At 32.6% G+C, this 23,407-nt stretch overlaps 5 protein-coding genes across 6 annotated transcripts; all 5 read right to left on the bottom strand.

The window, feature by feature from the left end:
• Window positions 1-634: 634 nt before the first annotated feature.
• On the bottom strand, window positions 635-3,026 carry LOC113858899 (lanC-like protein GCL2). 2 transcript variants are annotated; one of them, XM_027491693.1, is made up of 6 exons: window positions 2,787-3,026; window positions 2,519-2,697; window positions 2,319-2,430; window positions 1,992-2,108; window positions 1,569-1,886; window positions 635-1,317 (listed from the first exon to the last, which is right to left on the bottom strand). In XM_027491693.1, the coding sequence occupies exons 1-6, from the start codon at window positions 2,970-2,972 to the stop codon at window positions 979-981; spliced, it is 1,251 nt and encodes a 416-aa protein (XP_027347494.1). In that variant the 5' UTR covers window positions 2,973-3,026; the 3' UTR covers window positions 635-978. The 2 variants fall into 2 exon arrangements, with proteins under 2 accessions (XP_027347494.1, XP_027347495.1); XM_027491694.1 differs by lacking the exon at window positions 1,992-2,108 and having other exon boundaries at window positions 913-1,317; window positions 2,787-3,014.
• A 1,116-nt stretch (window positions 3,027-4,142) lies between these two features.
• LOC113859239 (expansin-A20) lies at window positions 4,143-5,238 on the bottom strand. Its single transcript, XM_027492051.1, has 3 exons — window positions 5,100-5,238; window positions 4,692-5,010; window positions 4,143-4,455 (listed from the first exon to the last, which is right to left on the bottom strand). Exons 1-3 carry the CDS (start codon window positions 5,230-5,232, stop codon window positions 4,143-4,145), a joined length of 765 nt encoding a protein of 254 aa, XP_027347852.1. The 5' UTR covers window positions 5,233-5,238.
• Window positions 5,239-8,630: 3,392 nt separating this feature from the next.
• On the bottom strand, window positions 8,631-11,443 carry LOC113859109 (expansin-B3). The gene is made up of 4 exons (XM_027491924.1): window positions 11,218-11,443; window positions 10,794-11,094; window positions 9,979-10,108; window positions 8,631-8,938 (listed from the first exon to the last, which is right to left on the bottom strand). Exons 1-4 carry the CDS (start codon window positions 11,393-11,395, stop codon window positions 8,744-8,746), a joined length of 804 nt encoding a protein of 267 aa, XP_027347725.1. The 5' UTR covers window positions 11,396-11,443; the 3' UTR covers window positions 8,631-8,743.
• Window positions 11,444-16,221: 4,778 nt separating this feature from the next.
• Window positions 16,222-18,586, bottom strand: LOC113859688 (protein ACCELERATED CELL DEATH 6). The gene is made up of 7 exons (XM_027492398.1): window positions 18,409-18,586; window positions 18,081-18,343; window positions 17,879-18,029; window positions 17,648-17,684; window positions 17,287-17,557; window positions 16,642-16,901; window positions 16,222-16,543 (listed from the first exon to the last, which is right to left on the bottom strand). The coding sequence occupies exons 1-7, from the start codon at window positions 18,584-18,586 to the stop codon at window positions 16,222-16,224; spliced, it is 1,482 nt and encodes a 493-aa protein (XP_027348199.1).
• Window positions 18,587-19,908: 1,322 nt separating this feature from the next.
• On the bottom strand, window positions 19,909-22,113 carry LOC113859687. The gene is made up of 3 exons (XM_027492397.1): window positions 22,045-22,113; window positions 21,271-21,614; window positions 19,909-20,188 (listed from the first exon to the last, which is right to left on the bottom strand). The coding sequence occupies exons 1-3, from the start codon at window positions 22,111-22,113 to the stop codon at window positions 20,179-20,181; spliced, it is 423 nt and encodes a 140-aa protein (XP_027348198.1). The 3' UTR covers window positions 19,909-20,178.
• Window positions 22,114-23,407: the final 1,294 nt, after the last annotated feature.

The following is a 23,407-nucleotide window of genomic DNA, read 5'->3' as shown; positions in this document are numbered from 1 at the left end:
AGATTTAATTTTCAGTTATGTCTACATTTTTTTATCTATTAGTTTTTATACTGATTTATATATTATAAATTTGTAAGATTATTCTTAAAAATGAAGACATTTCTTCTCATATTTATTCTCTTTATAACATGTTTCGTCTTATTTAACACTTATTTTCATAAATTTAAAATTATTTTAAAAAAATGCTTTTATGACAAGATAAACTATATTTTTTAAAATTTTACATAAAAAGTTATGTTTCTGTTCTAAATCTCAATTATCAAAGCGACTATTTTCCCTTAAATCTAAATTACTTATATCTCCTAATAATTTGTTTAAAATAATTGTGTAAATTTATCTTATAATTTAAAATGTTTCTTTTATTTTATACATTTTCTAAAATTTTACTTAATAGTGCCCGTACAACACATGGTTAACTTGTTAGTTTAAAATGTATTTTTATATCGTAAGGTAAACTTTGCATATTTAATAATTTTCTAAACTGACATTGGATGCAGCATTAAACTTTATCAAAAACTAAATTTTCTAAAAAAATTATTTTGTATGTTTATATTCAAACCTTGAAGTTAGTTGATTGATTTTGTATGCTTTCAATTTCGCGCGTTTGAGCTAATAGACAAGTATATGCATGTACGTGAAACCCAACCTAGTTTCTTTCTTAAGATCACAACACAAACTCCACCATCACTACATCAATACAGCTCCAGTACAGCCATAGGTCATTATTTTCACGGTATAGAGAGGGCAATCACATACAAAATATCCTGTAAAGATGATTGTGACGAGGAAAAGCATGCATAAACAAGCCAAAAAGTAAAGGGAAGGATATTGACACAATTGCTGAAGCATAGTTCTCACATAGCACGAAACTTAGGAAGTATATATTCTACAAACTAAGGCTCTCATTTTCTTTTTTCCTCGGTCATATAATAATACACTGTTTATACATTAGGCATCCTTTCCATAATATGTAGATTCTCAGAGTTCATAAGCTGGGAATTTAGACTGTGAAGGATCAATCATGTCCAAAAAGAGATAAGCCATGCCTCCAAGCCCTTCAAACAATGAATATGGTCTATCACCACCATGCATTTCACCTCCAGATATCAGCTTATGAGCTCTGTCAAGCAAAAAGCAAGCAAAAGCTTTGGCCCTGTATAGATACTTTTCATTCCCGGTAAGTTGGTACAGTGAAAGGAACACATATGCATTCCCACTTATACCATGGCAAATCCCAACTCGCTTAAGCAGACCACGATTCCACACCACCTCTCCTGCTTCAATAGCTGCATCTAAGAATTCTTTATCCCCAAATATCTGTGGATTATGTTTTGAAATAAAAAGAGAAAAAGTTAGAAGCACCCAGAATAGCAAAAACATTTAACAAACAATTCAATTTGCCAAAAAAAAAAAGGACTTCTTTTGCTTTTAGTGTTTAATCAATGCAATGAAGTGGTTCTTTCAAGAATCATGGAGCCAAAGATAAATGAGAATTTTGCAACTCCTCCAGATGATCATAAAATTTCATTCGAGAAAACATGTGCTATCAAGGTTGAACATGTGGTCACCTTAGCTGCTTTGACTAGTGTGAGGGCCATTCCAGGAGCTCCATGACACCAATGCACAAGAACGTCCCTTTTCCTATCTTCTTCACTAGCAGGATAGTTTCCACTGGGAAAGCGATTGTTTATCATGTATTTGAGAGTTCCCCTAACGTCCTCAAGCTCATCTGGCTTCAAATCCATATCCAACAAGACATGCATAATCCCAGCCAATCCATGCGCAGCACCCCAATACTTCTCTCCATACCATTCAAACATCAATGGGCATCTTCCCTTCCTACCCAATGCCCTTCCATTCTTTATGACTTCATCCACAACCATAGCCTGAAGCAATTCCAAAAACACAACCCCATGGTATTCATTCACTTATCTCCCAATTCAACACACAGAAAAGGCAAAAATCACAAGTATAGCTGAAAGACCACTCACAGTATAATTTGAAGGAATTGTCCCCTGACCAAGGTGCTTGTTTAAGAACAGACACGCCCATAAAAAACCAACTCTCCCATATAACAACTCATCAGGAAGATCTTTTGGCAGCTTAATCTGCAACCGACGAGGCTTAGTTAGTCGTTAGTTCTTATCACTATATTCTGATTTTAAACTAAATAAATACAACAGAACTTTTCGAACAAGAACAAGAACAACAAGAACAAGAACAAGAACCAGACAAGAACAAGAACAAGAACAAGAACAACAACAATAATAATAATTATAATAAATTAAACAAATCCAATTCTACTTAAATAGTAATACCTTTTCGAACTGAACCAAGTAGTACCTCAAGGACTCATTATCACCGGCATATTTTGCAGCCACAGCTCCAATGGCACACACACCAGCACGCCCACAAATAAAGGTAACGTCCCTATCATCCATTCACTTAAAGTTTGAACCTCTACCAATACACAGAATCCTTGAAAACAGTAAAGGAGTAGTGAGAGAAGAGAGAGAACCTTGAACGAATAGAAGCAGCATCGCAAGCCTTCACAATCTGGGAACAGAGAGTGATATCGTTGGTGTTGCAGGTCACTTGGTAAGACTTTAAGAGCAGAGAAGCAGTGCCCAGAAGGCCACAATAGAGAGTGAAATCACGCACGTTTTGCCCCGACACGCCCCATGTTTCTATCACTATCTGACACAAAACCACAAACACATGGTGGGTTGTGTGAGAACGGAGAAGCACGTGTCAAAATGAAGAAAGAGATGAATTTGCTATTGTACGGTTTCTTTGAGGTCCAAGGCGGCGCGTTTGAGACGCTCCGAGAGTGGCACGTGAGGCATCGCGAGGAGCTTTGAGAGGGAGTCTCCGTCTCCCACCGTGAGTGCTTCTTGTTGTTCCTGCGGAGTGGACGGTGTCGTTTCGGGTACGAACTCGGGCATCGGGTTCGGGAAGAATCGATCCGCCATGACTTCGGGTTCTGAAGTTTCTAGAAGGCGCAAGGTAGAAGAAGAAAGAATGAACAGAGCACGTGTAAAAGAGAGGTTGCCAAGTTTTAGTTTAAACGACGCCGTTGAGTCTGACGTGTCGAGCAATTATTTTGACACGTCGTCTAATGCGTGTCGTGGCATTGAATGTTTCTGTACATAATAATATAAAAAAAGTTATTTCAAATTACAAATTTTATTTTAAAAAATTGTATTCGATAAAACTAATATTTTAATATTAATATCTTTTATAGGGATTACCATGGAATAACTCGAATATGGTATAGAACTCGAATTGTTTTGACATTCGTTATCAAAAGTAGAATTTCATGAATTAATTTCTAAAATTTGTGTTAGTTTCTTAGTTATCATACATTTGTACGATTAAAATTCATCATATTTTGATTGTTTTATTAGTTTATTTTACAGCACAGAAGTTCTGTAGTTTACACAGGCTTGAGCAGCTTCTATTAAAGAAGGCTTATGTAATTTATACATCACATTAATACGCCATTTTAATACTTTGTATTGCTTGGAAAATAAAAGTAAAGATAATATGTTTTAAAATCTCTATTTGATTTTATTATTCAAGAGGGAAGTGATGAATAGAGTGCAAATATCCTTGTTGATTCAATAATTATTGACAATGCCATCATGAACTATTAAAATACTAATCCAGAAATTTTATTCTTTTTAATTAAAATGCAGAAAGAAAATATGGAATTAATTAAAAGTGTCACTGTTTAATTGCTCAAGTTTCTTGTCCTGAGCGCAAATATCTTCAAATCAAACTGACTTGTATCATGTAGGGGAGGATTAGGATGGGCTTTTCATAAAAAAGGGTTCAAGAAACAAAATCAAATGACAAGATAAAGATGGGAAAAGAACTGTTCATAAGACTATTTATAAGAGAACATTACTTTCCAAATGATTACATATTCCATTAATGTTGCCTTTTGAATAATGGAACTGTAAGGGTAGGGACCATGCACATCTTTTCCTCAGCCTATCTTTTTAAGCATTTTCTTACTGCATGAAAGAAGAGCAAATATACAATTAAACTTGTGCTCTTTGTCAACAGATTTCACAAACCACAGTTTGCAACTAGAAAATTCAAGCCTCCTAAATTTTATCCAATTTGAAGTTCTGTATCTATTCATTCTTAAACTGTTTTCCTTCAAATGTCTGTCCAAACAGCCAGTTTGCCGGTGCTACATTGTAAGATGTGAGTGTTTTTCCACTGCTAATAGTTACCTCAAAGGACAAAGGCTGGCGTTGAAGGTTCACATTGCAATGCCAGTTTTGTCCCCAGTTTCTTGCCATTGGTATCCACCCTGTTCTAGATCCCTTCACTTTCACACCAACCACTTCACCATCCATTCCTACATTGGTAATCAGGACTTGATAGAAGTGTGCACTTCCACTCATTGTGAACTTCAAGCCACCACTTCTTTGACACTTTACTCTGCAAAACATTTTTCCCTTTGATCAACAACAAACTTAAATATTAACACGGTTTAAATTTAAGGTTCTTGTTAATTAGAACACTAGTTAAAAACATTCAAAATAAAAAATTTATGTTAAGAATCATAATAACATACATTAATAACAGTTTTAATTATTAAAAAATCATTTTAATTATTTAAAAACACTAGTTAACGTTTACCTTAATCAATAGTTATCATTGAAGCATGTTTTTACCTTCTATACTGAACCGGGACTATATCAGCTTTTTTCTTGGCAATTTCAGCAAATGCAGCTTGTGACAACTCAAAATGTTCCCTTGGAAAATTGCACCAACCACCATAATCAACTGAGAGCCCAAAATTTGGTGCACAGAAATCTGTAGCAGTAACAACTACAGAAGGACTTCCCAAGACACACCACAAGATATGGTCAACACATCGGATCTCATAGCAAGCCCCACAGGTACTCCCTCTATTGAACAAAATGGTGCTTAACCCAGCACTGTGTTTTCCATAGCTAGCTTTGTGGAGATCTCCATAACCACAAGCTCCTTCTGCAACACATAGCACAACCACATTGTCAAAAAAGACTACTTTTTTTCTTGCTGAGACTATGTAAGAACCAAAGGAGCAAGAGAAGTACCGGTTATAAGAGACCCCTCTGTGTCATTGGCATAAGTTGCAGTGGCTTTCTTCCATTCTTGGTCCTTGTAAGCAACAATCTTGCAAGAATGCAATAGAATCAAGTAGAGAAGTGTAAACTGAAGAACACCCATCTGAGATAATAGCGTTTAGAAACTGATTATTACTTTAAATTGAAATACTTTAAGGTGTATTATGTTTTTGTCATAAGTGGGGCTAAGAGAGGACTAAACAAATATTAAAAGGGGTTCTTTTTCTAACTGCGAATGATGATGATCTCCTTGCTAAAGTTGGAGATATAAGCATTGACAAATTTTACCATGGTTCCTTAATTTCTATATTGTGGGGTCATTGAATTAAGCCGAAAAATAAGGTAATTTGTTGCCTATTCCGAGGAGCATGCTCCTCTTTTGTTTGCTTTCATGCTTTTCTCTTGTCTCTTCTTTTTAGGCGAAGAATGGAGAGTCCAAAAGAGGAGCTTGGAGCCTGCAAAAGAGAAGCATTTCATTTCATAGAGAAAGGGTTTGAGGCTTTGTGTTGGTGGCAGACACACAAAGAGGAAAGGTCTACTAAGATACTTACAATGTGGAACCTTGACTGCCAAAGGGATGCTTTGTTAATCATTTTGTTTCTCAGGACATGCAGTGTTTTGAGGATTTGATTTGTTATATATATAACTTTTAATAAATTAATTAAGAAATTAATAAATAAACACTATATAAAAAATTACATTAAAAGATAATTACGAGATGGGTACATTATTATACTTTTTAATAAAAAAATTTATATTTAATTTTTTAATCAAAATCTTTAAAGAATTGGTTAGTTTTTCTTTAAATTATGTTTTATGATATGAAAATATGACATGATGAATTGATAATATGATGTTTCATTAACCCTACAAATTAAATCCTTGTAGCTCTCTCTGATTCCTAGAAAAAAAGTTATGAAAATTTAAATCTATAACGGTGGTCGCACAATCGAATAATGTGTTTAAACGATGTTAAACTAAATTTAAGTGAGGAAAATTATATTTAATTTTTTATTTTTTAAATATAAAGTTGTAGTATTTATTTTTTTGTTTACATATAGTAAAATTTTTAACTGAATGTAAAAATTATATTTTTGTACTAGTAGTTAAATAAAATTTTAAAGATATAATCAATTTTAGTTGGAAACAACTAAATAAATAATATATATAAGCATTTGATCAGGAATTTGTTTTAAATTTTAGTAAAATTAATTATAAAATACTTGACTTTTATATAATTAATTAATTAATTTGAAGAAATATTATATATATAAATTTAAATAGTTTGCTGCTACGTTGATAACTTGTGGTCTAAACAAACAGAAAAAAAAAACGTTTACATTTAAACGGGCCTACATTTTTATTAATTTAAACCTATTTAACTTTTACGCTATGTGGATTTTTCCGCATGCTTAAGCCCATATACCTGATTATAAATACTAAACATTAACACTCTTTAATTTACGTAGAACCTTAGTTATTTTTTTTTTTAAATAAATTTAAATTTATTTAAATAAAAAAGTAATTTTCGTTTAAGCAACTAAATCATGCTTAAGCGAAACTGCCTCTTCGCCAGAGCCAGCTCTCTTTCAATAACCTCACCGCTGTGTTGTTGAATTAGAATCCCAAGTCCTTCACTGACAAGGCGCATGCATTCCTCCTAGCCTTGAACAAAGTCCAACAAGCACCACAAAAAGATCCACATTTAATTTTACTCATAATGGTAGATCCATATCTTGCAATCCAGAATGACGGAGTGGAGAGTTTTCAATGAGAAGTGTACTGTGAGTGTTGGATTCTAAACTTTGAGAGATTTTGTTTTTGTTGGGTCATGAGCACAGAGTTGAAGACCCAAGCTCCAATTCCATTACACCCTCCAGTCATAAAATGCAAGGACAAAACCCCAACATGGCAAACTAAGTTGAAATGATTGCAAAATCTCCAACCACAGAAACGACATTAGCAAGAGCATGGAGTGGTTGAGAAGTCTGAAAAATGACAGCTTTCAACGCTGGAGAACTATGAAGAAGGTTTGGCAGGTGAAGGAAGCGAGAGAGGTAGAACAAAACAAAACGCAACATTCTAAGTTGAAAACAGAGGAACCACTCGTGATTCTGGAGAATGGCTTAAGCAAAAATTAAATTTTTATTTAAATAAATTTAAATTCATTTTAAAAAAAAGAACTAGAGATTTAATTTTTATGTAAACTGAAAAGAATCTGGATCTCTCATTTATGCCATTGTTGATAAGCATGGGACAGGTACACTTGTCATAGAAGGGAAGGCTCAAATGTTTGTTTGCCAACTACGGTTAAGCATTAGAATTTATACACCTACTTTATAATACGGTAAAATATATAAATAATTTAATTAATAAGATTAAATTTATTAATAATTTATATTCTTTTTCTAAAATAACTCTTAAAATTATTAAGACTAATTTTCTTATTGTTTTTTTACTTAATTATTCATTTTATCTGTATTAAGGATATTTTTACATCAATCAGATTGGTTCAATCAATCTAACCTATAATGGGATTGGACAAAAAAAAAAAAATCAATTTAAGTTGTTCTGTAAATTTTTATTTGGCAAGAGTTTTCAATATGATGAATGACCAACTTATAAATCCTTTCAATTGCTAAATCCTTGACCATAAAACCACTACAACTTTCCCTTCAAGAACTTTTAGTGGAGAGACATCTCAATCACCATACAATCAACTAAGAATTAAAGGCGTATATCAGGCCTCAACTACTCAAGGCCCAAACTACAAGATATTACTATAAAATGTATGGTGGGATATCACGATAGATTGAACTTGAGCTAAACCTTATCAAAATACTTCCAAATTTTGTTTATTTTGGTTGTAGTAAATAAAAAACTAACCTTTTTTTTAAGCTGGCATGAAAAAATAACGTTGAAAATTGTGTAAATTAACTTAAAGCTACACTAATTTTAACGCTGATTTTTTACTGTAAAAAGTTTCACAAAGTACAAGTTGATAGACAAAGTAAAATCTTGCATGGCAACAAACACCCACCTGTAATGAGCTTCTGAAAGAACTGTTACCTTTTCTTTGGTCAATATAGAAATTAATTAATGCTATGAAAGCTTACAAGGAAACTATCCATGAGGACCCACAATGTGGAGATTGTCACAAGTTCAGCACAATGAAAGTTAAAAACATAAATAGTCCAGAATTAATGTTCATTAAAAGCCTAATGGGACCAGTACACACACTCAACTTCATAAAGAATCAAGGATACTACACTACCCGCTCTCTCTCCAGTTTGGAGAGGGCTACATGACATTTAATACCAACAATTACAACACACAGACAAGTAGGTATACAAAATCAAGATAAAAAAATAATAATAAGAAAGGAGAAGGACCATTGGATGCCCTTGTGCACTCCAATGGTTACTTTTCTTATAAAAAAAAAAAGGGCGAGGAGTAAAAAAAAACTAATGTATACTATATAGCAAACAAAGGGAAAGAGTGTTGGAAGCTCATGAAGACTATTTTTGAGTTATGGGATCAACTAGGTAACACGGCATATTAATTACCCTCTTTGGGAAGGAGACTTGGATGTACCAATTGCAAAGGGTGTGTGACTAGGTGTAAAAATTTAGGCTAGAGGTGTAAGTGGCCTTTGGAACCCAATTGCCCGGAATAACATCTCTGGCAGAGAGGCTCCTCCCAGTAGAAGAGCTCAATTTCACCGAGAATGGTCCCCTTAAAGGTCCCCCAATAATGCACCAATTTGCACCCCAAAGATGATTCATTTGTAGCCACTCCGTAGACCCTGCCTGCCAATAGCAAAACACAACAACAGTGTAAAGAATAAAACAAAGTTAGCCTCATTTTTATATAGTAAAATTTGCAATAAAACAAATTGGAGTTGACCCCACCTAGCTAAAAAATTAAATGTAAGGATTACAGTATAACCATAATTTAATGATTTATATGTAAACAAATATCAAATCACCACTTAATAATTATTTAATTTGTTTTGGTAATTAAGTTGCCAAATGTTCCTAAAGTCAAGTAATTTCATACATAGAAATGTTTTAACATTGGTCCCATATCACTCACGTGATTTAAGCCCAGAAAACACAGGGAAAGTACCACCATAGCAAAGTTGTCAATAGGCACAATTATATGAGGAATAACCCACTGATAATATATTTAATAGGAGAGAAGAGGGACTCCCAATTGCAACCTTTGGCAGATGATCTACATCCTAAGGTTCTAAAGATTGGAGTGATGGGCAGAGACACGTGTACTAAGGAGACACGTCCGCAAAATTTGGAATTGTCAAGTGTTAGCATGGACTTTAATAATAACTGACAATGCTACTTCCCTTTTATTATCAGTAAAAAAAACATGGGAATGACCATAACGCTTTATTTCACGTTTAGGTAGTTCCTTTTGGTCAAATCTGCAACAGTTCTCAAGAAGTAGTGTTCCAAAAGTGCAATATATTATTATTACTGTCCATTGCACTTCATTAGTTAAATATATCAAGTGTACATTCTGGCCACAAATTATAGACAAATGCAAATCCGATCAGGTTAAAGAATCAAAAATAAAAAATGTTTTATTACAAAGTATTAATTTTTAATATATTCTTAGAATCTCTCAACTTTTACATAGTATTTTCACATTAAAGGCTGTTAGCTGTGATGGCATCATGCTTTCATGTTTTTCTTTTTTCTTGTTCTATATTTTACTCTTTCCTTTTGTAACTTATTGTAACTCACAAATATAAATAAAGGATACAGGAGAAATTAGGTGTAACAGCAAAAATGATTATGGAAATAAATATCAACAGAAGAAAGATGCATACTTCTCTTATGTGCATGGAGCCAATATCTCCCTCTGCATCCTCAAACTCAACCAGAAGTGATAGCCAAAATGGTGTAGAGCCTTCATTAACATGGAAGGCAATTTTTTTTCCTGGATATTTACACGGTGTTCTGCAAACAATACAATCACAGAGGACAAAATTCATTTATTAGAAATTGATATTTAAATTGGGCCTTTCCTTTAATCCACAAAACAAAAGGGTACATCAATCAAGACCCAACAAGGGTACACACCGGAAGCAGATTATGCAGTATCCTGATATATAGAAACAAATAGGCTAGCCCAAACAGAGAGTAACATTTTTCCTTTAAAGGGAAGCTGGGTTAATATAATAGGCTAAAAAAATGTCAAAAGTCAAATCTTTGCAGTAAATAAAAGAAGGAAAAGAAATGGAACTAGTCAAAGAGTTAACCAAAGTAAAGATCAAGGGCAAACATCCCTCTATCCACAACCCTTATACTATATGTATAGCTGTAACTCACTTCACATTCCTCAGGCCTTTTCATTAATAATTTTCTATAACTTAATTTTTAATTATATCTCATTTATTTTCTTTTTAATGTATCACCCGTGACATTTACCTCCCAAGGTATGTATACCCAAAGGAAAGGCGTGGAAAAAAAGCATTTTTTAAATAGAAAAAGTAACGAAACAACTATGTTTTATAAATTAAAAAAGAAAACTTAAAAAAAGAAACAAAAAAATACAGCCAAACACAAACACAGGCTTTATTTTTTTTATTTGAAAAGAAAACCAATTTTTAACAGGAAAATTACAAAATAAGATAGATAATACCTTCGGTAAATGACTGGGATTTGACCCCGGTCCCTGAGTTGACCGTGCTCGCCAGCAATAGCCATGCGGCCAAACGCAGAACCACTGAGATCAAAGTGTGTTTGGTCAGAGGGACAACCTGGGCACTCGTCCGTAATTATCACTGTCACTGCTCGCCTCGAACATATGTTTTTGTCCAAACACTTGACCTTGTAGCACGCACCACACCCTTCCCCGTTCATGAACAGTATGGGCCCCACTGCACCCACTCTGGCCCTGAACGGTTTCACGTCCACCATTGAACCATACCCGCATGCTCCACCTTCACACATTCATAAAAATATGTTACAACATACACTTTTGTTAATTCGCTGAGTCAACTCAGCGAGTCAGGTCTCAAACATCAAAATAATAGATCTTGTTAAGGAGTTAGTTAGTTAGTTACCCGTGCTTCCGTCTCCTTCGGGGTCGCCGTACCACGTGGCGGTTCCTGTGTACCAATGTAGGTCGGGGCCACGGTGCTGAGGTTGTCCCTCCGCCGTGTACAGCACCACTAGCTTCAACACGAGGCTGAAGCACGTGAGGCTCAGTTTCGACGCGGCGGAGACACGGTTGAGCTGCATTGTGCGTGGAAGCGAAGTGGGTGGGCGCTGAAGATGTTCGGAGGGAAACGGTGGCGTTTGGGGTTGCCGACAGTATTGTGGCGGCAGAGTGAGTGTGGGTTTAGTTAGACCGTTAAAAGGGGGGTTTTGGGTTTCTTATAGTACAACAGGGCGTGATTGTTTTTACCTTTTTGTCCAAAGATTTTGTTGTTATTTACCCAAGGGTGCCATTTAAGGCCTCGGGGTGGGTCCCATCGGTAGTTAAGGCGTTAATCCCGCATGTGCGCGCCAAGATTGTACGAGGGCTTTTGGTCATTCTCCCTGAAAATATGATATTAACTGTATATATAATTTTGCATTTTTTAAAGTGCATACATTATTCTTTTAAAATTAAACTTTAAGAACTGCATTGAAGAAAAATGCATATTCGTGTATTTTAAAATAGATATTTGAAATAGTTTTTGTTAACTTTAATACTGAATTTAAGTATTTAAAAATAATTTTTTTTATTAAAAATAAATTTATTATTTTAAAAATATAAAATTATTTAAAAAAATTGTATACGCTCTAGAAAAATGATGATATTCTTCAAGCAGAGATTCCGCCGCCGTACCAAATAGTTACCAGCAGAGTGTTCTCACTCACCTCTCCGTGTGAACTGTGAAATGTAAGTGCGATTTTGTTGACAAATGTGTTACCAACATCATCTTCTGCACCTAAAAGATCCCATTCATTTAATTTTTTTTATGTGAAAATTATAAATAAATAAAAAGTTAATTGAAAATTTAAGTAAACTTAGATTAGTGACACTTCAATGGTGAACTTGCAGTTGCAGGAATCCTATTCCTATTTACAAGGTTTTAAATTATTCCTGTGTTGCAATGTTGAAGTTCTCAGTAACTAAAAGTTGAAGCCGTATCATTTGCATGTATCTTTTAGGATAAATAAGTTTTGGCACTCTTGATGGCTGTATATACATATAGAAAAAAGAGAATGATAATAAATTTTTTTTTGATAACTATAAAGCATAAAGTGATGGGAAAAAAATAAGAAAAATAAAAGACTGTAAAGTGAGTAAATATATATATATAAATAATTATTCGTTATTTTATACTTGCAATGAAAACGCAATAACTTCAAATGCAACTACGATGTAAAATTACGATGGCTACGTTTCTCTGCATGCATGTACTAACCAATTCATTGTAATATCTTATCAGTTAATGTGTATATTTATTAGATTTTGTCAAAATATAGATTGAATAGATATAACAATGGTCTCGGGTGGGGTTCACTCTCAACTCTCCCATGTCAAGATGTACTGTGGTTTAGATTCTATAAAATAAAGGCACGTAAGAAAGAAAGAGTTTAAAAAAAAAAAATTAATAAATGCATTTTGAGCTAAATATAAGCTAATATGTACTGGAAGTTTTTACCTGTGTAAAATATAAAAAAATTAAATTATAAAACATTTTAAGAAAAAACTATTTTATTAGCAATAAAGAATATAAAGTAAACTATAAAAACATAATCATTTAAATTTTTTAATTTTAAAAACATGAACATTAATTTATCAATTTAATGAAATACTATTTAAAAAACTTTATTAAAGATGATGAAAAAATTAAAATATTAATTAAGTTAACGAATGGTATATAATATTTATAACATAAACAATATATTATGACTTTAAATTTATGTTAATCTAACATTTTTTATTTAAAAAATTATTAGAAATAAAAAGATGATCTTCATTTTTCTTTTCCTTCAAAACCCTCTATACAAACACATCTTAGAGAAGCTAAAAAATTATTGACTGGATAATTAGTTAAAATGAAAATATATCAATTAAGTTTAATATATAAAAGTTCATAAGATCCACGTCACATAATAAAAAGAAAAAGTAACGAAGGTATAATGTAAAATAAAAGACTTACATTACAATAAAAGAGTAATTTACTTTCTTGTTTGGTTTGCCAAAAGAAATTTTGAAAGGGAAGAAAGCTGTAAGTACAAGGAAGGTCCCTACTGGATTTTTAACTTATCTTGGCTTCTTTTTGAAGAGTGTGACTACTTCTCTTTAATTTGTTTTCATTATAATACAGTGACAATAAAATAAAAAGCTAGAAAAGATTTTATTGGTATATCTTTGTAAGCAGTGAAGTGAGTATAGTGGATACTATGTCTGTCTCTTCACTAGTCGAGAAATTTGCGGACACGTACTAAGATTGATTGCTTTGTGGCCCTGTCGAGCAACTATATATCATTGTCTTTGTATTTGTTATCCCCAGTGGTGCACCATTCAAATGGTAAATTAAGTGGCATAATCATACAAACTAGAGTAATTTGGCACGTGAGGGAACACTATGAAAACAAATTATTTATTTCTAAATCTTGATTCGCAAAGGTAAGACAAAGGAAAGAGCAAGTTTGTACTTAATTAGCACTATTTTCAAAATTATTATGTTTCTGTTTCTTATCTTGCTTAAAATTAGCTAATTGTATTATTATTATTATTATTATTATTATGCATTATTAATTATTCAACAAAGAGCTTCAGCCTACCAGAAAATCCGCGGATTGTTTGGTTTTATACAATGTTAGAGATCCAAGGTCACGATTCTGGAAGGTGGTGCTGACTACCAAGGTAGCAAAATGATTATTGGGGAAGGTAAAAAAATAATTAGTACTACTACTACCACAAAATTTCAAAAAGGGTTTTGTGATTTGTGCATAAGAATCTTTTGCATTTGTCTGTGAGCTCGAAAATTACACATGGCACAAGTTACTGGCAGCCAAACAACCTTCTCAGACTAACTCTGTCCGAGAGTTCAACGGTGGTTCTTATTTTAATCTTGTTGATATCTGATTATTGTTAATGTGTGTATATATATATTGATGATAAACAATTGAAGTAGACACAAGTTACAGGCATTGTATACACCTCGATGTTTTCTACCCTTTAACTTTACCTGTGAAAGAGTCATTTTTTACGATTCAAAATTAATCATGTAATATCATTCACTCGTAATATATATAGTAACTTTTTTTTTTAATTTATAAAGTTTATTCCCATAATGTAATATGAATGGTTGATAGTAGTAAATGATCTCACATCACTCAATAACTTTTATAACACTAGAGATTACATCAGCAGATTTTGCTGTCAAAAAATTAACAAACAACTTAAGGGATTGTTTGTTTTAAAGTTAAAAAAATTAATTTATATATATTTTTTAATCATTTTTAATCATATAAAATTAGTTACTTAAATTTAAATGAAACAAACACTAAAATTGTAGTCCATAAAATTTTTTTAGTGCATAATTTTTATTTTGCACATTCCATGGTTCTTTGATTCCTTGATTTTCGGAGAATGATGGGGTACGCAATCCACGTGTAAGAGTATAAAGCTTTTAAAAACAAAGCATCAAATCAAACAAAGATATGGGTGGATTGTAATGCTTTTAACGGAAGATTTATTTCAAAGGGGGAGGAACAAGTAAAGTTCTCTTAAACTGTCAAGCACAACAAGATCTATGATTTGCAGTACATCTGCATGTGTAAATAAAACCAAGCATATATAAAAAATCATTATCTAAGTAAATTATTGCTAGTTTAAACAGTCTCCCGCGATGAACAAAGTCATGGTTTCTCACTTGTACTAAGCTTTAAGACAAAGTGGCAGCAAGATAATTTCTTAAAAAACTAATATTTTAATACAATAATAAATGCCCATGAATCACGATATCTACTCAAAAGAGTGTCAAATTACTTAATGCAACTAAAAAGGTGGTTCTAGTTACTTTGAATAAAGCATGATTAAGTGGTCGTTAAAGGTTCCATGTGAATTGACTGGATTTTATTGAGCACTCATCACATAGCATAAATCTTTTTCAATCACACCATACTATATTATATATTAATAACTGAATATAATAAGAGGGGAGTAACATGATGGGCCTCCCAAGAAATGAGTACCTGCACAAGAACAATGCTTTTAGAAATATGCAATATTGGAAAGGAAAGGAGAAAAATTGTGATGAATGGTAGTGGTGTTTCGTTTCCTTTTTCCTAGTCCTATATGTGTTAGCGTGTGGCAATAAACTTTACGGGTTGTCGAAACCACATGGTATAGGGTGTGTAGAAGATTGGGTTGATTCTCTACTGAGTTGGTCAGGCTTTATATAGGACCTAAAATTCCATGATCATACTTATATAACTTTGTTTCCCTTTCGGGAGGAAAAACTCACAGGTACATACTACTTGTCTATATATGTAGCTTTCCATTCTTCACATGCTACTACTCTATGTTCGTATTCATATTGGAGACTACGTTCACTTGTCAGTATAGAAAGAAGGGAAAGAAATAGGCTGAATATTAGTTGCCTCCTTCATCACTATTTTTTAAAAATTATGGACTTGTTTGATAACTGTTTCTAAAAACTAAGTTTTAGATTTTGAAAATAAAAATATAAAAAATAATTGTTTGATGACATTACATAGAGAAGGAATTCAATCTGTTCAATTGATATTATCTTAAAAGTAAATGCCGTATAATAATTAAAAAGACTGGTTATTCTGCTTTTTTATATATAAAATTACATGTGAATGTTAATTATTATAAATTATGTATTGATAGCATATTGATGTAAAAAAATGTACTATTAGTATATTTTCGAACATTTTTACGACCTGATAAGGTCACAACACAGCTATCAAAGTAGCATAGTGGAAGACTTAGAAAATGTTTTATTTCCTTCTGATCCTATCCCATTAAAAGCAATAAACACTAGTACATATAGCTCAATCTCCTTGTTACACACATGAAATGTTCCTCCAATCAATTACTCGTCCTTGTCCTTGTCCTTATCCATGTTGGCTCTATGGGAAGATGAATCTTCAGGCTTATGATCATAATCTATTAAAGCAATTAAAATCCGAAGAACGAATCTACCAACTTGACGAAATATAAGAAAGCGAATTCCAATTGGAAAAAATCCCAAAAAAGGACCCAACAAGATGAAGGAAGTGTACATGGCTGCAATGATAGTTATAAAAATTGCAAGTGAAGAGTTATTTGCCACAGCTAAACGCACAGCAGCCGTAAATGCCACTGGCACCGTTAGAAAAGCAAGAACCAAACAACAAATTGCAAGGATAGTTGCACTTTGTGACAATTTATGGTAAAAAATTAGTGACATCAACATAAGCCCACATGCAATAACTGAGCTATACATAGCTATCATATTGAAAGTTATGAATACCCAAAACAACGGTTTATGGCCCAAAACTTCCATGCCTCTATTTTTGGGTTTGGGTCATCTGGGCCGTATACACCTCCTGGCACAGTGAATGCAGCTGCGAAAGTCACTGTGACCATAAGTGTGGCCACAACTAAAAATGTGCTGAGGAGATCTTTTAGGCTTAAATCCATGTTGGGAGGTACTTGTTGGTGTTGAGAATGCAACATATCATTTACCTTCACTGGTACTCCAGCTTCTTTTAATACCAAATTGGCTAGGAACTACATGGAAATTAGAAAGCTTTATTTTAAAAAGAGCAGAAATAACAGGAATTGTTCATCACAAGAAATGAAATTTTGGGCTATGATTGAATGTCTGATGTTTTAGTAAAATGAAATATGTTAGAAATAGATTGAGTTTAACTCACTTTTAAAAAAATTTACTAATTTTTAACATCTTTAAACTCAATTCTAAATGATGAAGTTAACAAAATCCTTCTATTATTTGCTATCTTTTCATCTCATTCTATTTTCTCTTCATGAATGATGCCACGATGAAGTGTTAAACGTAGTTCCCTGGATGTGAATTGTTCATACCTTTCGAAGCGTCATTTGAATTTTGAAAGCCAAAGCAACAATATCTATCTCGTGTAATAAAATAGATAACCTTAGGAAATAAATTTATTGAAGCCAAATGCAATGGAGTGTTCCCATTAATGTCTTTCTGGTTTATGGTAAATTGATCAATCTTCCGATCTTTCAATAGGTACCGTACCACATCATGGTTTCCAATGGTGGCTGCAACGTGAAGAATGTTTTGACCCTTTTGATTGAGGAGCACATTAGGATTAGGCCATTCATGTTGTAAGAATTCTTTGACCACATTAACATGACCCCTTTTGCAAGCAAGGTGAAGGGCAAGTTGGCCTTTCATGTTCCTCTCATAACAATATACGAAATTCCTCAACATAACCAATGTAAGCTGCATAATGAAGGGGTGTACCTCCACCTCCATCCCTTAAATAAACCAGCTCTGCTCTTTTGCTAGTATCTGTTTTATCATAGCTACAGTTGAACACAAAATCAAGTGAAATAAATTAGCTTGCGAGTTTAAGTTCATATATCCAAATTTATTTATAATTTTATTAAATAACTATTTGATTAAAATATTTACTCAAACAATGTACCCAAAATTATCACACACAATAAGTAGTCACAAAAGTGAAAAGGAGAAATAATTTGGTGTAAAGAAGGCATACCAGGATTTCGTTCCAGCAAGGCAGCATGGAGTGGAGTTTTTCCAAAGCACTGTGGAAGTTCCTGATCTGAAGGGAATTGAATTTCCAATAGAAGCTTAAGAATTTGCACATTCCCTGTCAAGACAGCCAAACAGAGTGGTGATATCTTAGACTTGTTCAAATAATGAACTACACACTCATCTACATGTTAAATATCTTCAACCATCCCAAAATGATCACTGTAGACAGCCTCATGCAAAGGGGTATTTCCATATTCATTCTTTTTTCTTGTTATCTCTTCATCTTTCAACCCGTCATTTTTTGACTTGTCAATTGCATATTGTAAGAGAATGACCTTAACTATATTAGAGTTCTTAGACCTCACAGCAACATGAAGTGCTGTATCTCCCCTTATGTTTCTCCTACTAAGAAGCTTAGGAAAGTGATTACAAATCAACTCAGCAATCTCTTCTCTCCCCATTTGTGCTGCCACATGAAGCAATGAATCCCCCGCACGAGTGATTTGATAAAAAATACAAGATAAAGGTAACCTCCTTTTACACACAATTGCTTCAACACATCAACAAAATTATCCACTTTCCCACTTTCAAGAGCTTTATACAACTCAAAAATCATAACTTTTTTCTCCCCAACAAGTTCCTTATGCAGTAATTTCGGTTGTGAAGCTTCATCTGCACCTGGGAATTGTAATTTCTTCAGTTCCTCCATCTTCTCGTTGCATTCTTCCTTCCACCTTGACTCATTATTTGCAAATTTTTAAACCCAGAAAGATTAAGGTTGTAATGTAATTGCAACGGTTATGTGAATTGTGAAGAACTCAAAATTAATGTACACGGAAGACCTGTATATGAATTAATTAAGGAGATAATATTGATACATGTTTTTCGGTAAAGATAATATTTATACATCTATCTGTAAATTATTTTATTAATGAATTAAATAATTACTTCGCATCTATCACTATTAAGGTTGGTGTGTGAATGTATATGGTAGCATTGTTTGGTACACATAATTAATCCTTGGTTGACGTGAAGTCAATTTTTTAAACCATTTTTCTTGAATTTGTAATGCTTAGATCCTAAATATTATTTTCATTCCCATACTATGATTTTAAATGAACGGAAGATGACAATTGTAAATTTAAACTCACATCGTTGTTGGAATGACGACGTACTCGTCGTATGTGACAGCGAAGCCACAGTTTTGAAAAGTTAACTTGAGAACCTTAATTTCCTTATAGATTCTAAGGTGTCTATGATTTTTTTTTTTTTCTCATTTACGTACTTTTTTGCTTTTTTTACCAAGACGAATTCACATAAAGTTTTCAAAGTGAAACTAAACTAAAAGAATTGAAAGAAGAGAGATTTGAGTGACGTTAAAATCCTTATCATTCAACCTTAACTCCCTCTCAAAAGGCAGAAATTTAAAGGACAAAAAAATTGTCAACCTAATTAGACAAATTATCTTTAACTTAAAAAAGTATATTTAATCACTTTAAATAAATAATAATAAATTTATGATAAATTCTAAGGTGCTATGAGAATTGAAAAAATATTTTATACTCTCTTATACATAAAACAATCTTATCAATTAATTTTAATAATAGAATTATTAATTTGTTTTAAAAAATATAAATATTTTTTAATATCTTACTATAATCTAAAAAAAGTATTCAATAAACTTCAAATTTAGAAGTATGTAACAAGCACCTAAATTGATTTATTTTTCCCCCTCTTCTCTTGTAAATCAAAAAAGCATTTTTTTTCATCTATTAAAATTCCTTCCTTTCTCTTGGCTATTCTCTCCTCGATTAAAACCTCATTTGATTCATACATTGCAAACCACGTATTTGGCTCAAATTAAAAAAAAAATCAAAAATAGGAAAGATTGAAGAAAAAAAAAAAGAGGAATAAAAGATATTCAGGTTAGAAATCCATAAAATATGTTAGTTCTGTTTTATAAGGATCATATGATGAACACATCCCATTTAAAAGAAAAGGAACAACTGCTCTTTGAGAATTGCTTCCATCACAACTACGAAAATTCAGTATATATGTTCACCCAGATTCTTGACTTGACCACACAAAATGACCATTGTCACACTCAGCATAAAATGTTTACTTTCTATATGGCTTATTAGATTTAAACAATGAATCTGGTACCCAAAATCACAGTTACCAAAATACATATGAACCTAATACACTATTTGAATTCAAACAGCGGGCCAACTGCAATAGCCACCTTGCAAAATAACTGCAACTTACACCAACCATTTTTTGGGGAAAAGCAGTGCAACATTCTCATAAACCCCTGCCATTTGCAACAGAATATATATATATATATCAGTACAATTAGAAGCAAAATACAAGCTTATAAAATCTAAACATCACAAAGACCAAAGGGAATAAAACTGGAATAAAATCGACAGGCTGGCATGATATAATATGCATTTGATCCAATTTGAACTTTAATTTTATCCTAAATCATACTTAAGCATCAAAAGTGTAAAAACCTGGCAAGCTTTCCACAGAAGAGGGAACAAGATAGATTAATGGTTCGTAGGTAACAAGTTATAATGAAAATAAAGTTCTCAAGTACCCAATATTATTATAAACTTCCAAAAATGTTCACTAACATTTCCATTCTAAGATGATGACACCAACTCAAAAACACAGGAGAGACAATTATTAGCACTGAGAGAATACTAAAAACTAAAAAATGCCTTGGCAATGAATTCATCTGGAAGGTTAGAACCTAACGGTCAAATGCTTCCTCTTCAATCTTTAAATTTTTGAATAACTAAATGCCATGTCAACTTTGACATAACTTTTTCAATAGTTTGTGAGAAGAGGTGCTTTCATGCATTACAAGTTTTCACAATGATACCATTACTTCCAAACTTAGAATAAACTAGCGAACACAATCAACAAATCCCAAATTAATATCTTAAAGGTCAGCATTGCAGGATAACCTGATATCCTGAAAAAATTGTTTCACTTCAGCCAAAATTCCACATATCACTAGAGGGTAAGTTAGATAGAGAAAATGAGTCTAATAGATAAGCACATTTTTGTTATTTTGATCCTATTTTCTTACTCAGATTACTAAAATACAGAGATACCCTTAGCCATTAACTGTGATGTAAAGGAAGAAAAGCCTGAGACTTACATGGAACTCTATGGACAATAATCAATAGCAAGTGAAACAACATTTGCAGTTGAAAACATAACATAGTAACTTAATTCACACCATTGCAGCATAATGTTGGGCATTTAGCTAACATTATGTATTTAAAGTACCAAGGGAAAAAGAAAAAGTGATTCAAGGTTCAGGTGCATTTTTTGATATGTTCTAATGGAGAAAAAATGTTCCTTGATATAAGTGTTAATTACCTGATTTTTTTTATCATAATGGCCTTAAGTTTCTTAGCTAGGTCCTCAGATCGAATCTTCCGCTCCAAGTTCTTTCGGGCTAAAACTCGCTTCTCAGAGTTTTTCATATGGAATCTCTGTTCTTGCTTTATCATCCTTTCGATTCCACTTGATTGCATCTTGCGCTGCATCACCGCTAACGCCCCTTCCAAGTTCCCATTGAAGACTTTCACTCGTATGCCCCTGCATTGCTGAAGCTGCTGCATTTGAGGACACCCACCATTCAAGCGTTCAGTTGTGAAACCTGATTGTCTGAATAAGCTGGATAAACGGGAAGATGTGTGTTTACAACTGCTATTCCTTTTCTGAGTACAAGTAAAAAACAAAAGCAGAAAATTCAATTTTCAAAAACAAAAACAAAATTTTGCTGCATGGATAGTTCTTGAAACAGTTTCATTCAGTAAAAAAGGAGGGTCAGATCAACCATAGTTTTATATGTTGTTAACTTTATTGGAACTTTCCTTAGGGATTATTTTTGGGGGATTTAGTAAGTTTTACGTAATATTAGAGTAGAATTGTAGTGTTATCATTATATATTTTATGAATTAGAGAAAAACTAAACGATTACTTACTTCTAGTCAAATTTTACTAGGCCTGTCAAAGTCTCAGATATCTAAGAAAACAAGAGAACGTGTATTTTCACAATTTCACTAGTGAATATTATGTCAAGTATTATCCTTTTCCCTGATTCACAAAAATTTTCACTTAGTGATCCTATTTGGCTATAGCCTTTACCCCTTTTTCTCTAGAAAACCAAGAAGGAAACACAAAGATTCCAAGCTGAAACCTGGGATGGGATTTCATTCTAGCAATTGGCAGAAATACAAAAATTTTCATCAATCATGGCAAAAGGGATTGCTTCCGTTACAACATGTGCATAAACCACGGCCCCTTCTTTGAAGAGACCCAACACTTTATCATCAGAGTCCCGTATTGTCTATAAACTCAAAAGTTCCTACGAACCCTTATATCTCAAGCACAGACACAAGCCATTATCAAAACCCTATATCGAAAAAGATGTGATCTTTATTCACAAGCTTTTAATGAAACTGAAAATAACGTGCATGATTTGAAATTGAAGGGTTACCTGTGGATTCAATATCGGAAAGGAGCAAAAGGGTGGTTCCCAATATGACTATGGCCACCAGTGTGGTACAATTTCCTCTTCGGTGCACCTCTCTGTACGTCGAGCTTCCGGTGTACTTTTAAATTGAAATTAATTATAAAATAAAAATTTAATTTTTTTTCCCAATTTTCCATCCAGTTTAATTGAATCTGAACCGGACGTATTGGACGTGGTAATTGAGATCTTGTTTAAGTGATACCTAGCCTTCAGACTCTCCATTGATAAAATTTAAAATATTTTATATGATTATTTTTAAATTTAATATATTTTGTAAATTAAAATATAATGTTACATATTATAAATAAAAATATTTTATTATATTAAATAAGATAAAATTAAAGTGATATATGTTTTAATTGAGAAAAATTTATGGAGAAGTCAAAATTTAAATTTTAAAATTAAATTAAAATTTAATAATCTTAAAATTATATATATGCAATGCAATGCATCAAATTTTAAAATTTAAATTAAATCATTCCTTTTTTCATTCCCTTTGTTTTTCATTCTCATTGGGTTTGTTTTCTCAATCATCATAGATAATGGGTTCATATTTCCTGACCCAACTTCATGAGATACTTTTAATAGACGATGCTCATGAAGAGGTTCAGTGAATTTGTATCCGATCTACGAACATGAATCTTAACTAAATACAGGGAACGACCATTAGTAGTTTCAGCAACAAATTATTACATACAATGTAACTCCCTGGGCCAAGAACCGTGTAAATGGATCTTATCATGAATATACTGCCTTCGTTCCTTTTAAGAAAACTTCTATTTTCAATTATCTGTCACTTTTAAAAGTTTAAGATAGTTTTATTTATTTTAACAATTATATCTTTAACTTAAAATAAAGCTATAATTAATAAAAAGAGATCAAAATTATAACCGGAATTATATAATAATTTTAATTTTAAATAAACCAAAACATTAAACTTATTCCCTAATTCTTGTATAAAATGTTAAAAAGTAA

The sequence above is a fragment of the Abrus precatorius genome, unplaced genomic scaffold, assembly GCF_003935025.1.
Source record: "Abrus precatorius isolate BTA unplaced genomic scaffold, Abrus_2018 Scaffold2, whole genome shotgun sequence".
Taxonomy (NCBI): Eukaryota; Viridiplantae; Streptophyta; class Magnoliopsida; order Fabales; family Fabaceae; genus Abrus; species Abrus precatorius.
This window is presented reverse-complemented; position numbering and strand designations above follow the sequence as displayed.

What these genes read in the sequence shown, in the direction of transcription:
- LOC113858899 (XM_027491693.1), bottom strand. Translation starts at nt 2,972, where the DNA reads ATGGCGGATCGATTCTTCCCGAACCCGATGCCCGAGTTCGTACCCGAA. An exon ending in CCTTGGACCTCAAAGAAACC is followed by an intron (nt 2,698 to 2,786) that starts GTACAATAGCAA and finishes GTTTTGTGTCAG; the next exon opens with ATAGTGATAGAAACATGGGG. An exon ending in GCTGCTTCTATTCGTTCAAG is followed by an intron (nt 2,431 to 2,518) that starts GTTCTCTCTCTT and finishes AATGGATGATAG; the next exon opens with GGACGTTACCTTTATTTGTG.
- LOC113859239 (XM_027492051.1), bottom strand. Translation starts at nt 5,232, where the DNA reads ATGGGTGTTCTTCAGTTTACACTTCTCTACTTGATTCTATTGCATTCT. An exon ending in AGAGGGGTCTCTTATAACCG is followed by an intron (nt 5,011 to 5,099) that starts GTACTTCTCTTG and finishes TATGTGTTGCAG; the next exon opens with AAGGAGCTTGTGGTTATGGA. An exon ending in GTCCCGGTTCAGTATAGAAG is followed by an intron (nt 4,456 to 4,691) that starts GTAAAAACATGC and finishes AATGTTTTGCAG; the next exon opens with AGTAAAGTGTCAAAGAAGTG.
- LOC113859109 (XM_027491924.1), bottom strand. Translation starts at nt 11,395, where the DNA reads ATGCAGCTCAACCGTGTCTCCGCCGCGTCGAAACTGAGCCTCACGTGC. An exon ending in CGAAGGAGACGGAAGCACGG is followed by an intron (nt 11,095 to 11,217) that starts GTAACTAACTAA and finishes GAATGTGTGAAG; the next exon opens with GTGGAGCATGCGGGTATGGT. An exon ending in ATCCCAGTCATTTACCGAAG is followed by an intron (nt 10,109 to 10,793) that starts GTATTATCTATC and finishes TATTGTTTGCAG; the next exon opens with AACACCGTGTAAATATCCAG.
- LOC113859688 (XM_027492398.1), bottom strand. Translation starts at nt 18,586, where the DNA reads ATGGAGGAACTGAAGAAATTACAATTCCCAGGTGCAGATGAAGCTTCA. An exon ending in GCAATTGTGTGTAAAAGGAG is followed by an intron (nt 18,344 to 18,408) that starts GTTACCTTTATC and finishes TTCATGTGGCAG; the next exon opens with CACAAATGGGGAGAGAAGAG. An exon ending in GCCATAAACCGTTGTTTTGG is followed by an intron (nt 16,544 to 16,641) that starts GTATTCATAACT and finishes ATTGTCACAAAG; the next exon opens with TGCAACTATCCTTGCAATTT.
- LOC113859687 (XM_027492397.1), bottom strand. Translation starts at nt 22,113, where the DNA reads ATGAAATCCCATCCCAGGTTTCAGCTTGGAATCTTTGTGTTTCCTTCT. An exon ending in GGTTTTCTAGAGAAAAAGGG is followed by an intron (nt 21,615 to 22,044) that starts GTAAAGGCTATA and finishes ACTTGTACTCAG; the next exon opens with AAAAGGAATAGCAGTTGTAA.